The sequence below is a fragment of the Silurus aristotelis genome, assembly GCF_946808225.1.
Source record: "Silurus aristotelis genome assembly, chromosome: 9".
NCBI classification, from domain to species: domain Eukaryota; kingdom Metazoa; phylum Chordata; class Actinopteri; order Siluriformes; family Siluridae; genus Silurus; species Silurus aristotelis.
This window is the reverse complement of record NC_139582.1, coordinates 21,163,291-21,176,227: the sequence shown is the minus strand read 5'-3', so window position 1 is coordinate 21,176,227 and position 12,937 is coordinate 21,163,291. Positions and strand designations below refer to the sequence as shown.

General features: G+C 36.6%; 1 protein-coding gene across 2 annotated transcripts; it reads right to left on the bottom strand.

Annotated features, from left to right (window-relative positions):
* Window positions 1–2,513: 2,513 nt before the first annotated feature.
* On the bottom strand, window positions 2,514–11,371 carry LOC310731090 (uncharacterized protein). Of its 2 annotated transcripts, none has more exons than XM_083550473.1 (16): window positions 10,836–11,371; window positions 9,867–9,979; window positions 9,682–9,769; window positions 9,440–9,578; window positions 8,958–9,020; window positions 8,758–8,872; window positions 8,444–8,540; window positions 8,250–8,352; window positions 8,029–8,169; window positions 7,799–7,955; window positions 7,347–7,441; window positions 6,839–6,889; window positions 6,165–6,543; window positions 5,908–6,084; window positions 5,703–5,803; window positions 2,514–5,553 (listed from the first exon to the last, which is right to left on the bottom strand). In XM_083550473.1, the coding sequence occupies exons 2-16, from the start codon at window positions 9,958–9,960 to the stop codon at window positions 5,494–5,496; spliced, it is 1,860 nt and encodes a 619-aa protein (XP_083406599.1). In that variant the 5' UTR covers window positions 9,961–9,979; window positions 10,836–11,371; the 3' UTR covers window positions 2,514–5,493. The 2 variants fall into 2 exon arrangements, with proteins under 2 accessions (XP_083406599.1, XP_083406598.1); XM_083550472.1 differs by having other exon boundaries at window positions 8,250–8,355; window positions 10,836–11,370.
* Between the last annotated feature and the right edge of the window lie 1,566 nt (window positions 11,372–12,937).

Here is a 12,937-nt window from a genome sequence, read left to right as displayed (position 1 = left end):
ACAAGAAGGTAGAAAAATATATCCATGTTCAGAGGTACATTGCTGTACCCTGCTTGGGAAAAGCTGGAGCAACAAAGCATGAAGCTAAATGAGCACAAATCTCCACTCCAACATTTAGTGGAACATCTTCCCAGAAGAGTGGAAGTTATTGTAACAGCAAATGGGAACTAAATGTAGATTTGGATCTTCAAAAAGAACACAAAACTTTTGTGCCATAGATTCCTACAACATTTATAATTTAAGTGCAGAACTTAAAATAATTTAGAGGTCAACTTTTTAAACTCTTGTCATGATGCCCAAACCTTTCATGAATTTCATTTTAGTGGGTCATAGCACATGATCCCTCTGAAAGACATCACTATAATTAGGAAATACTGTTCACATACAGTATTTGATATTTAGGTAGATGGTATGTGTCAAGGTAACATCCACATGAATGCCAGGACCCATGGTTTTTCAGTAGAGCATTGCCCAAAGCACCACACTGGCTTGTCTTCTCCCCATAGTACACACTAGAGCAGTCTCTTCCCCAAGAATTGACACAAGAACTGTGGTGTTTCATGCTGTCCCAGGCAAGGAAAGAAATTTTCCATCCAACACTAGAGCTCTGTCTACCAGGCCTCTTTATGAATATTAGTGGGTTACATTTGAGTGTGTGCAGTTGAACACTTGAAAGACATTCAATTGTAAGTGATAGATATGCTATAATTTTTGCAACATAAACATTTAAAAAATAAGAGTGTGTCTGGCTGCTATTTTGGCATGTAAAATAATATTGTCTCTTTTAGTCTGTTTTGTCTTGTATAATCTGAGCTAAATGTATAGTGTTATTTATGCCTGTACTTTTAAGTCACCAACAGCTGGAACCAAATTCCTTGTGTGTGTCAACTAGGGCTGCTGCTGTCGGTTATTTTAGTAATCGAGTATTCTAACGATTATTTCAACGATTAATCGGTGGAGTGGTAACTCAGTGGTTAAGGTGCTGGGTTACTGATCAGAAGGTCGGGGGTTTAAGCCCTGGTATCGCCAAGCTGCCACTCTTGGGCCCTTGAGCAAGGCCCTTAACCCTCTGTGCTCCAGGGGTGCCGTATCATGTCTGACCCCAGATTCTAAGCAAGCTGGGATATGCAAAGGAAAAATATCACTGTGCTGTAATGTATATTTGTGATAAATAAAGGCTATTATAATCAAGTAATTGGATAAGAAGTACTTTTTCATTATTTAGGAGCAAAACTAAATATACAAGAAAAAATGTGATGGGTCTTTTTAAAAATCTATGAAATCTATGAAAACTAAACCCATTTAGTCAATTTAATTGGCAAATTACATCAAAATGCAAATACAAACTTGGTATTGAATCCTAAGGAAGCCGGCACAATTCCGACATTTTTTTCCTTGCAATTCCAAGTTTTTTTCTCACAATTCTGACTTTATTTCTCGTAAACATCCAACATTTCTGGTGCATCCAGCGGTAACCATGTTGTCGGCCTGAAGTTTGAAGCTGTTAGTGTATGAACGAGGCTCCTCTGCTTTATCTGGCTTGTTCCATCTGCTCCAGAGCTGATTTTTGCTAATTTAGTTTGATACAATGTGATTCTATTGATTGTAGCCTATTTCATTTTCTGGCACTACAGAGGGGGTGACACTGCCTGATTGGCTAAAAGAGAAAAGTCGGAATTTTTTTTTTATGTGCTTCTATATGATTTCTTTTTCCTTACCCCTCACTGTTTTCTCCCCGTCCCTGAAAAAGTTGGGAAACACTATGTAGTTTGCTGCTTTATGAAGAACACAGAAAGTTCTCTGTGTGCTTTTGCCTTTTACCTAATTTTGTTAATTTTAAAGATGTGATTAATGGCTTTAAATCCAGTCTATGCAGAGTTTCTGTTTACGGTTTGAACAGTGTAAGGTCAAAGGCAGAATTTGTCCTTTTATCCACAAACATTGCTGGATACCAAGTATCATGTATAGGTTTCAATTTCAAATAAAGTTGAAAAAGGTTATGATTTAAAGATATGCTTTATCTTGGTTTCACAAAAAAAACAGCCATTTTAAACCAGCAATGTATAGACATTTTCTATCCACTGGAGAAATCAGCAACCCAAATCATCTGACATCCATTTGACAACGTATATCTTTGGATGTGTACATTTCCCCTGAGAATCAGTACACCTTTGTGTACCTTAGTTTTTGCATAGCCATGGTCTCATAGGAACCTAGGAATCTAAAATGTTTTTATATTACTTCTGTACTTTTTTTTCAGTTCAAATCTGATTAAAATATCTTATCAAATTACCTTCAATCTCTAATGTGATTGCTATTAAACCTGATGACTTTATCCAGAGAACAATTTGAACACTAAAATTCATGCTAACTAGATTTAGCCACAATTTCAGGTGTCATTCAAATGTCTTGAATATGTGTTTTTTTCTGTAGAGAAAAAAGTGTGAGAGTATAATACAACACGCATATAATTTTCCAAGTTTTTTTTTTTTTTTTTTTTCCAGCAAATCTACCTTTTGCAGGATTCTTTTTGTTCCTAAGTCTCACATTTTGTCTGTAATCTGACAGTGGGACAGTTAATTTATTATTCTAAAGATGACTTGACTTTGCCTGTTAGATTTTGCCTGTGAGACTGTCAACACCTTCATGAATCATGACAAGTTATATATAACTGACATACAGCTGAACAAACCAGAACACATTATTCAGCTGAACCTGGAGCCAGAGACAATAATTCTTTGACACGAGTGATGTCAGTATGTCATTTCAGTTTGATGAATTTGGAGTCGGAACACAGATTATCTTTTGCACCTCCAGCTCAAAATGGAACACAAATTTTAACAAATTATCAACACATTTTTTTTAATTATAAAATTTTTTTTTTACTGTTCTTATCAGTCAACACCTGTATCATGTGAGGTTTAACCCCAATAAAAAGAGGCATGATCTGTGATGTCTGGAATTCTACCTCTTTTATTTGACAGACATTTCCTGTTTCAGACTCCTAGCATGCAGTGTTTTTATCAATTTTGCAAACTACATAGTTTTTACACAATATGTCTCGCACAAAATGTATTTTGATTGCTTCAGAATCAGTGTTTACTTCGGAATGCCTCTTACATCTGTGGTAGTCGGAAATAATCCTATTCAATTTATTTGTATATTTCAGTGTCATTTATTTCAGTGGTTAGTTAATTGATTGATTAATTCATTATTTATTTTACAAGGATTGTGTGTAAATAAAGCAGAAACAGATAGAGCAGTGAATTCAATTTTATTTTTATTATTATTATTTTAAATAATTTTAATGAAATAGATTTTTTTTGCACAGACCTTAACTGAATCATGTAAATTCTGGTTCCTTTTATTATATTTTTAGTCAGCCACAGTTTGAAGATTTTGATCCCTTATAAGTGCAAACATCTGCCACAGCATGACCTCAAACTTCAGTAGTGGTGCACCAAAGCCTTGTGCTGATGACAGAGATACGTTGTGCATAGGGATGTATAGCGATGCAAGGTATTGTTGGATGTTTTGTTTGAAATGCTTTAAGATTTGTAGATTTTTCAGGACTTATTTAGATTTTTAGCTTTCTATTAGATATTTGTAATAATTTTTTTATGGGTCTAGATTTACTTTTATATTATAGGCATAAAATTATGACCACTGCCGGGTGAAGTTAATCACACAGATTGTCTCTTAATCATGGCACCTGTCAGTAGGTGGGATATATTAGGCAGCAAGCAAATATTTAGTCTTTAAAGTTAATGTGCTATAAGTGGGAAAAATGGGCACGCATTAAGATTTGAGTGAGTTTGACAAGGGTCACATTGTGATGGCTAGAGGACTGGGTCAGAGATCTCCAAAACTGCAGCAACATGTTCCTGGTCGACAGGGTCATAGGTGGCCAAGGCTCATTGATGCACATATAGAGCAAAGGCTGGCCTCTGTGGTCTGATCCAGCAGAGGAGCTATTGGCATTAAAATTGCTGAAGAAGTTAATGCTGGTTCTGATCGAAAGGTGTCAGAATACACAGCGCATCGCAGTTTGTTGCATACTGGGCTACGTAGCCACAGAACAGTCAGGGTGCCCATGCTGACCTCTGTCCACCCCTGAAAGTGCCAACAGGAGCAATGGAAAAAGATGACCTGGTCTGATGAATCACGTTTGCTTTGACATCACTTGGATGACCGAGTTAATTTGCATCGCTTGCCTGGGGAACACATGGCACCAAGATGCACTATGAGAAGAAGGCAAGCCAGCAGAGGCAGTGTGATGCTTTGGGCAATGTTCTGCTGGAAAACCTTGGGTCAGATTATCCATGTGGATGTTACTTTAACACGTACTACCTGCCTAAGCATCGTTGCAGACCATGTACACCCTTTCATGGAAACAGTATTCCATGATGGCTGTGGCCTTTTTCAGCAGGATAATGTGCCCTGCCACAAAGCAAAAATGGTTCAGGAATGGTTTAAGGAGCACAACAACGAGTTTAAGGTGTTAAATTGTTCTCCAAATTCCCCATATCTCAATCCAAAGAGCATCTGTAGGATGTGCTAGACAAATAAGTCTGATCCATAGAGGCCACACTTTGCCACTTAAAGGACTATAAGGATTTTCTGCTAACATATTGGTGCCAGATACCACAGAACAGCTTTAGGGGTCTATTGGAGTCCGAGCCTCAACAAGTCAGGGCTGTTTTGTCAGCAAAAGGGGGACCAACACTATATTAGGCAAGTGGTCATAATGTTGTGGCTGACCGGTGTACGTTAATCGTTTAATTACTGTAATTTCCGGACTATTAAGCGCACCCAAATATAAGCCGCACCTACTGAATTTTTATTTTGAACATAAATAAGCCGCACCTGTCTATAAGCCGCTAAACTAATGAACTTTACACAGGCTTTAATGAAAGACAGTGTCTGTTACACGGCTTGTATCTAAACAGTAGTCTACCCAGAAAGTCATTGTTCACTGTCTTCCTCCTTCCTTTCACAACAATTTCTCTTAAGAGTTTTTCTTTTGGCCGTGCAGCTCAGAACACAGGTGAAGTGCATGTTTTCATGCCCGGTTGTTTTCAGCGTGACGAATGATTCGCATTTTCTGTAGACAGTCCGAGTGAGCGGCAGGTCAAACGTCAGAGGAACCTCATCCATATTTATGATGTGGTGCGGCCTGATTCAGTGGGAGCGCATCTGATTTAATATAAAGAATTTCATTGGTTCACCTGAACCATTTCATTGGTCTAATGTTATGGGGCTCAGTTTTTTGGCTTAAAGCTTGTAAAACCGGGAAAAACCCAGAAAAAATCCATAAATTAGCCGCTTCGTTGTTTAAGCCGCGGGGTTCAAAACGTGGGAAAAAAGTAGCGGCTTATAGTCCGGAAAATACCTATTATTAGATAACTATTTACGATATCGAATAACAAATCGAATAACAATTTCGTTTTTTTTTTATATGATTACAACAGTTTGTTTTAGTAATTTTTTTTTTTAAATGCTTTTAATTTTTCTTATTTGTGATGGAACCAGAATGTAGTTAACAGAAGTGTTCTGAAAAATAATAAACATAAATAAAAAAAATTAGCAATTAGCAGTCAGTGTTTCCTCATTTAACAAATACCTAGAGGGGTTAAGGTGCTGGGTTACTGATCGGAAGGTCAGGGGTTTAAGCTCTGGTATCGCCAAGCTGCCACTCTCACCTCAACAGTGTCCAGAAACCATTCGTGATCCTGGATGTTCCTAAAAGTTGGCCGATGTCTAGCATCTTTCTCCAAGCAGCACGTTATCAGATCACGGCACTCTGTGTAAGCAGTGATGAGGTTAAGATAAAAATTTAAATACTTTAAAGAGAGATTGAAACAGATAACAGAAATAATGAAAAGTGATACTTGTGCATTTACTCACTATCAGACAGATCAGGAAGGAGTTGAAGATACCCCTCAACAATCTCATCATTGTTGTTAAAAGGAAAATTTCCACAAACCAAGAAACACAGGAGGAGACCTAGACTCCAGACAGTTGCAGGAATACCATAATACTGTTTGTAGAGAACCCACTCAGGAGGCCAGTAACCTGGAGTGCCTTTAGGAAAAAAAGCAGAAACAATCACAAAACTGCTTTTCCACAGGCTGAATGGATCCACATATGTACTGTAACCTGACCTGAATAGGACGTGTAGATCTCATTCTTCAGCAAATCTCCACAGCCAAAATCAATAAGCTTCACCACCAATGTCTCTGGATTGATCAGAATGTTCTCTGGTTTGATGTCACGGTGAAGAACCCCTCTCTCACAGCAGTGACACGTGGCCTGAAACACCTGCCAAAAGATCTCTCGAGCTACTAGTTCAGACAAACAAAAGTTGTTATGTTTGCAGAATTGATATAGGTTCATGCAGGGAATGGGGCGCTCCAGTATCATGATGAAGTAATCAGGCACATCAAACCATTCGAGAAGCTCTACAACATTCTTGCAATGAGGAGCCTTGGAAACCATTTCCAATAGTGCCACCTCTACAGGAAGGCTGTGTGTTTCTCCAGGCTAAAATTACAAACACACACACACACACACACACACACACACACACACACACACACACACACACACACACACACACACACACACACACACATGGATGAATTACTATGGAGAATTCTTGTGATAATAAGAATAATGTAAGGTTATAAAATGTGTATCTGAGTCATCATTTTTTTTTGTGTTAATAGCAGGAATTAGTAAATGGAAGAATTGTTTAGGTCCAGATCTGCTCTATAACATGACTAATTTGCCTTTTAGGTTTTCTGCAGCGTCCAGAAAGTAGAGTGGGTTTACTTACAATGGTGATGTACTGATCATCAATGTCTTTGAGGAGAACTTTAATGGCAACCTGTTCACATGGGGAAAATAGATTTCAATAGATAAGTTGAACAAGCCTAACTAACGAGTATATTTAGCACATTTACACATACAAGCACTGCATTTCAGAGCTATATATATAAATATATATATATGATATATAAGAATATATATATTCATTGATTAAAACGGTCATGTGGAACTGAACTGTTACTGGCTGTAAAACGTTTTAGAAAAGGTGTTGCAATGTTTCCTCATTTCCAAACAAACAGAACAAGCTACAGCTAAAATGTTCAGATAGAACTAAAGGCTTCATATATCAGAAAATGATTTAATCATGTGAATTCTACATTTCTGGTATTTGTTGTTGTTAAAAGTACAAAATCATGAAATTGCATTAGAATCATGTAAAGTGAAAGTTTGTGTTTGTGTGTAATTTTTTATGTATTTATGTATTATTATTATTTAAAAAATAACAGCAATATTACTTCTTTTCCATCTGCATTACGTACTCCAGCGTAGACTTGGCCAAAGCCTCCTTTCCCTAGCATCTCACCCACAGTGTACTCTAAATCAAACTCAGCTGTTTCTCGCGCGCGCGCGCACACACACACACACACACACACACACACACACACACACACACACACACACACAAAATACAAATTCTGTTATGCTTCAGTCCTGTCTCTAAATATGAGTCTTCTGATTATGATCATATTATCATCATTTAAAGTACATATTTTAGTTTAAATATGAAAGTATATGAGCAATGAATCAGGATTTCAGTTCAATAAAGTTCACCTATTTTCCTATTTTCTTCTTTTTATTTCTCTAATTATTTCGTCCCCTTTCACAACTAGTTTTTAGTAAATTGTGTACACACCTTGCTAGGTAATAATTATAAAGATAAAATTGATTTGTGTATATTTTAACATACTGTGTTCTGAAGGGTCAAATTGCAGGTAAGCAGTTTCTTTGAAATTGCTAGACTGCTCATCAGAAAAGCTAGAATGTAATTCCCTGTATTCCAGCTGCTGGCGAAGTTTTTTGAGCCATTCTGGTTTTTCCCTTTCTCCAAGCAAATTCTCTGAGAGCTACAAGACATATTGATAAAGTAAACTGATAATGGAAGCTCTTTCACAAATACAAATAAAATGTCTTACTTACAGCTATAACCATTTCCAACGCATCGCTTCGGACGCAAGAAATGATTCTGAGGATTTCTTTAGCAATAACTGTGCAGTAACCCAATGCCTGATCATCAAATCCTGCCTTAGCCAGCTCACATGCATGAATGTACTTGAACTCCTAAGAAACACAGAGAACCTGTCATTTTCAGTACAATGGTTACTCATTCACTTTGACAAGAAACAGAGAAAATTTCCAACCTGGAAATCTGCCTGGCCGCACCCTGAATTTAGAGACAGAGCATATTCATAGACCTCAGTTCTTTCAATCGCCTCCCTCATATCTGATTTCCTGTCTGGCAATCTGCTAAAAAAAAACCAAAAAGAACCAATGCTAAATAAAGAAAAATGCACACACTCACATACACACAAGTACACATACACAAACAAAGTACCCGTCACATCCAATCAGTTTAAATATCGGGCGTGATCCAAGCTCCATGTGCGCCACCACGTAGCAAATGTGTGCTGCATATGTCCATCCTCTGGCGGCTGAAAATAAGAAAACGAAATCAACAACATCAATAAACCAGTGATTACACAGAGTGCATAATATACACCTACTGTTATAAACTTTATAAACCAACAACCATCGGCACAGTTAGTCCATGCAAACATTCTGATGTTTGATGTTAACATTATTAGTTGTTTTCAATAAAAAAGACACTGAGTATAGTGTGATTGCTCTTAGTGTAAAGTGCATCCATACCGAACCGATTTCCCATGCTAATAATAGCTTTCCTGTGCTCATTTCTGGGAGCGTTAGTGCATAAGAGATTTGCTAGAGGAATGCACCAGTCCTCCTGGCGCTCCACACGTCGCAGCTGTAGCAGGAAATCGAGTTAGAACATTTGATACTGAATAATGCAATACACAGAGTAAAGCGGAAGGTAATACTGATACACACACCTTGTTCCTCAAGAACTTGTAACCCTTGAAGAGAATCAGGGCAATTTCAACAATCATAACTTTCTGTAAAAGAAAAATATCCTCAACTAAATGTTACACTGTACACACATTTATTCACTCGTGCACTTTAGAAGGTTTTGATTGCCGTAATGTTTAAACTGGGACACACTGCGCTCGGCATCAACATTTCTTAAGTATCTAATTACAGTGTTTTTAGAGCTGAGAGAATAGAAATATATTTGACTTCGTTTTAGCTACATCAGCATTTATTTCTTATTGATGTTAATGATTTAGTGTGATTTAGATGTTATTTGACTTTATTAGTGAGCACAACAGTGCAGCGTCTTTGGCAAATAAAGATTTAGTCACTAGCAGATTGGAGTAGAAAAACAGGTTGCATGCTTTTGTAATCAAATAATCATTTTTTTGTTTTTGTTTTTTAGCAATTTTTCTATCATTTTTACAGTGTAATGAGCACTTACTCCATTGCATTTACATATGTGATTTATAATTGACCAGAAGAAATAGGATTTCTGTGTCTGAGGATTATCCAGGTCTTGCAAACACTCCAGACACTTGTTTTCGATAAACCTCATCAGCTCGTCTTTCTGCATCTTGGCACTGTAACAGGTGGTTTATATGGATTATTGTACACACAATTTTTAACCAACTGATGACCAACTTCAGAAATAATTGAATGGAGGATGGTGAAAGAGAAAATTACCTCAACAGAGGACCAGGAAATGCTGGAATCTCCTCTGACATGTATATGTCATCATACTGCGAGACACCAGACTCTACTGAAGTCAAACCTTGGAAGAACACAGTAAGAAATGTTCCTCATGGCTGGAACTACAGTAGATAAAATGACAGTGAGGTGTGGAGCTAAGGAGTTTTAGCATTTTCTACCTGTACTGCATGAATGAAAATCACGTGCTTTGGCATCTTCTTCAAAATGAGAAATAAAATTCTTAACACGGGTTTTCATCTCAAGCATGGTCATTGCCTTCAAGTCTGCAGATCTAGAACACAGCAGCAGTTATTCAATAATGTTGATAAAGGAGCATACAAATGATTGACAGTTTAATTTGGCAAAAGCACACCAATATTTTCAATACTGTTTTTAATTTATATTACTAAGGTTTAAAATATGCCTTTAACGCTTTACTGATTTATACTACTTTTTACATTTCCAGTACCAAAAAATATTTTCTGTTGTAAAATTCGATCCCAGTAATTTAGAATGTGATCTATCATCGATCATTTAGTACCGGGCCACACAGAAGGATTACAATTTTTGATTTTTTTACTATTCAATTTTAAAAACTTTCGCGGTTTGCATGGAGTTTAGATTAATAAAAATAAATAAAATAAATAAATAAAAACAGCAAACAAAAACACTTCCGGCAGTGGCAATTTCCTGTGCTTTCAGGGGCAGATTTTATTTATTTATTTTTTGGGGGGATGGGGGTCGTTAAATAAAGCTCGAAACGAATCTGCATCAAGGTGAGTTACATTTACATTATAGACAGTAAATCCGGTCCGGAACCGGAAACCTGTACTTGAGTCTTGGAAAATTCGCGGGTTCTAATTTGGAACCCGAATAACATCAAGTTGTGGATTTAAAAAAAAAAATTCGCGGGAATCCGCAGCGGGACCGAATTTTCAATAACTTTAGGAATAACATTTAAAACGATGTATTTGCTCGAATATTGTACACTATTACATTTATAAAGTGGCATAATGTCTAGATGAATTCACTAAGGTACCATAGGGGCTGCGTCCAAAATTCGCGGATTAATAAATAAACAAAAAACTAAACAAACAAATTACCTGTAAATTTTAAAACAAACAAACAAACACACACATCTCTCTTACCTGAGTCTCGAAGTTTATGCTGTCGAGTGCCAAAGATGTACTGAGTCAATTTTAACACACTGTACTAGTTTAATAGATATAACCGTGTTACGTCACTGTGACGAAATACAATACTACCCTAGCAACCATAACGCGAGAGAAAATAACGGCATGCCTGCATTTCCATCTATTATATCTTATGCAACACAAAAATACTTTTATAGAGATACATACCAAATATAAGGATTATTGACAATACATTTTTATCTGCAGCTGCACCTTAATGCATATGTCAGGTGTACATGCACATGCACTTCCCCTGGTTGTTTTTGGTTTCCACAGTCCCTGGGCTCTGTTCTTCATACGTGGATTTATTTATTAGCTGGATTGTATTGCTGATGCTCATCCTGGTGATGTTGCCATAGCAACAGGTCTGTTAGCTTAAATTTGAAAAGACCATGGGTTTATTCCAGAAGACTGTCATAACCATGTCCTGTCCATTTTTCAAGATTAACATGCTGCAGATGGGGAGCTAGCATAATGTGGAGAGCTTTCCCAATTCAACATGTAATGTGGAATTGACTTAAACCTTTAGTGCAATAGTTCACTTATGGAAAGAGAGTATTTTTATGAGATATAAAGATATATATTTATCTATCTATCTATCTATTTATTTATTTATTTATTTATTTTTTGCATATTACTTTGAGGAGGAACATAGGTTATATTGGTAGGAGAATGCTGAGGATGCAGCCGCTAGGAAGGAGGGAAAAAAAATAAAAAATTAAAAAATTAAAATTCCAACACTTTCTAGTCTAGCAAGGAGGATATTATGATGAATGGTATCTAATGATGCACTAAGGGCAAGCAAAACAAGTGAGGAGACACAACCATGATTAGAGGCCAATAACAGGTCATTTACCACTTTAACCAGCACTGTCTCTGTACTATGATGAGACCTAAATTCTGACTGATACATTTTAAAAATGTTATTCCTACGTAGTTGTAAGCATAACTGCTGTGCTAAATTTTTTTCTAGAATCTTGGAGGCAAAGGCGAGTTTTGATATTGACCTAGTTGGACAGCTGACAAGGGTCAAGGGTCAAGGTAAGGTTTCTTAATTAGGGGGTTGATAACTTCCAGTTTGAAAGATTTAGATATATATAACCAGTGCTAAGTTTATTATTTTTAGGATAGGTTCAATTATCTCTGGAATCTGTTTAAAAAACTTGTACGCAATAGATTAGGAGTAAAACTTTGTAATTGATTGTCTTATAATTATATAGGGTTATATATATATAAAATAATTTGGATTATATTATTCGTCTGGATTTTTTGCCTGATGTTTTTTTTAGTTTTATTATTGAAAACTTTCAGGAAATCATTACTACCTATTCATGGTTTGCATGTGTTGCAGTGCTTTTATTCCCTGTTAATTTTGCTACCATACTGAATAAAATTCTAGGATTATGCTTATTATTTTCTATGAGGGTGAAGAAATATGCTGATCTAGCAGCACTAAGAGCTTTTCTATAACTCAGAAGGCTCTCCCTCCATGCTATTTGAAATACTGTCCATTTGGTTTGCTGCCATTTACGTACTAATTTCCTAGTGGTCTGTTTTGAGGTACGCATATGATCATTATACCATGGTGCTCATTTTTTCTCTGTGATCATTTTAGTTTTGAGGGAAGCACCTAGAGTGACCATCATCTAGAGTGTACAGGAAAGAGGATTCTAGGCATTCAGTGGCCCAGTTGAGCCAAGACAGAGGTCTAATTAATGTCGATAACTCCTGAAGATTATTGATAAATCTCGCTGCTGTAGTTGACGTGATTGTACGCTTAACATGGTAACGTGGCGAGGTACCAATACTATGACTGAGGCCGATATTAAACGAGATAAGGTAATGATCTGAAATAGCTTCAGACTGTGAAATTATGTCTATTTTTTACATCGCATCCAAAGGTTAATAATAAATCAAGAGTGTGTCCACCACTATTAGCCGGTCCTATAACATTCTGATTCTAGAATGGACACAACTGCTGTTATAAAAATTCATAATTTTTTTTAGCTCAATTTGTTATGAAATCTGCAAATTCTACGTGAAAATCAGAGTAGGGC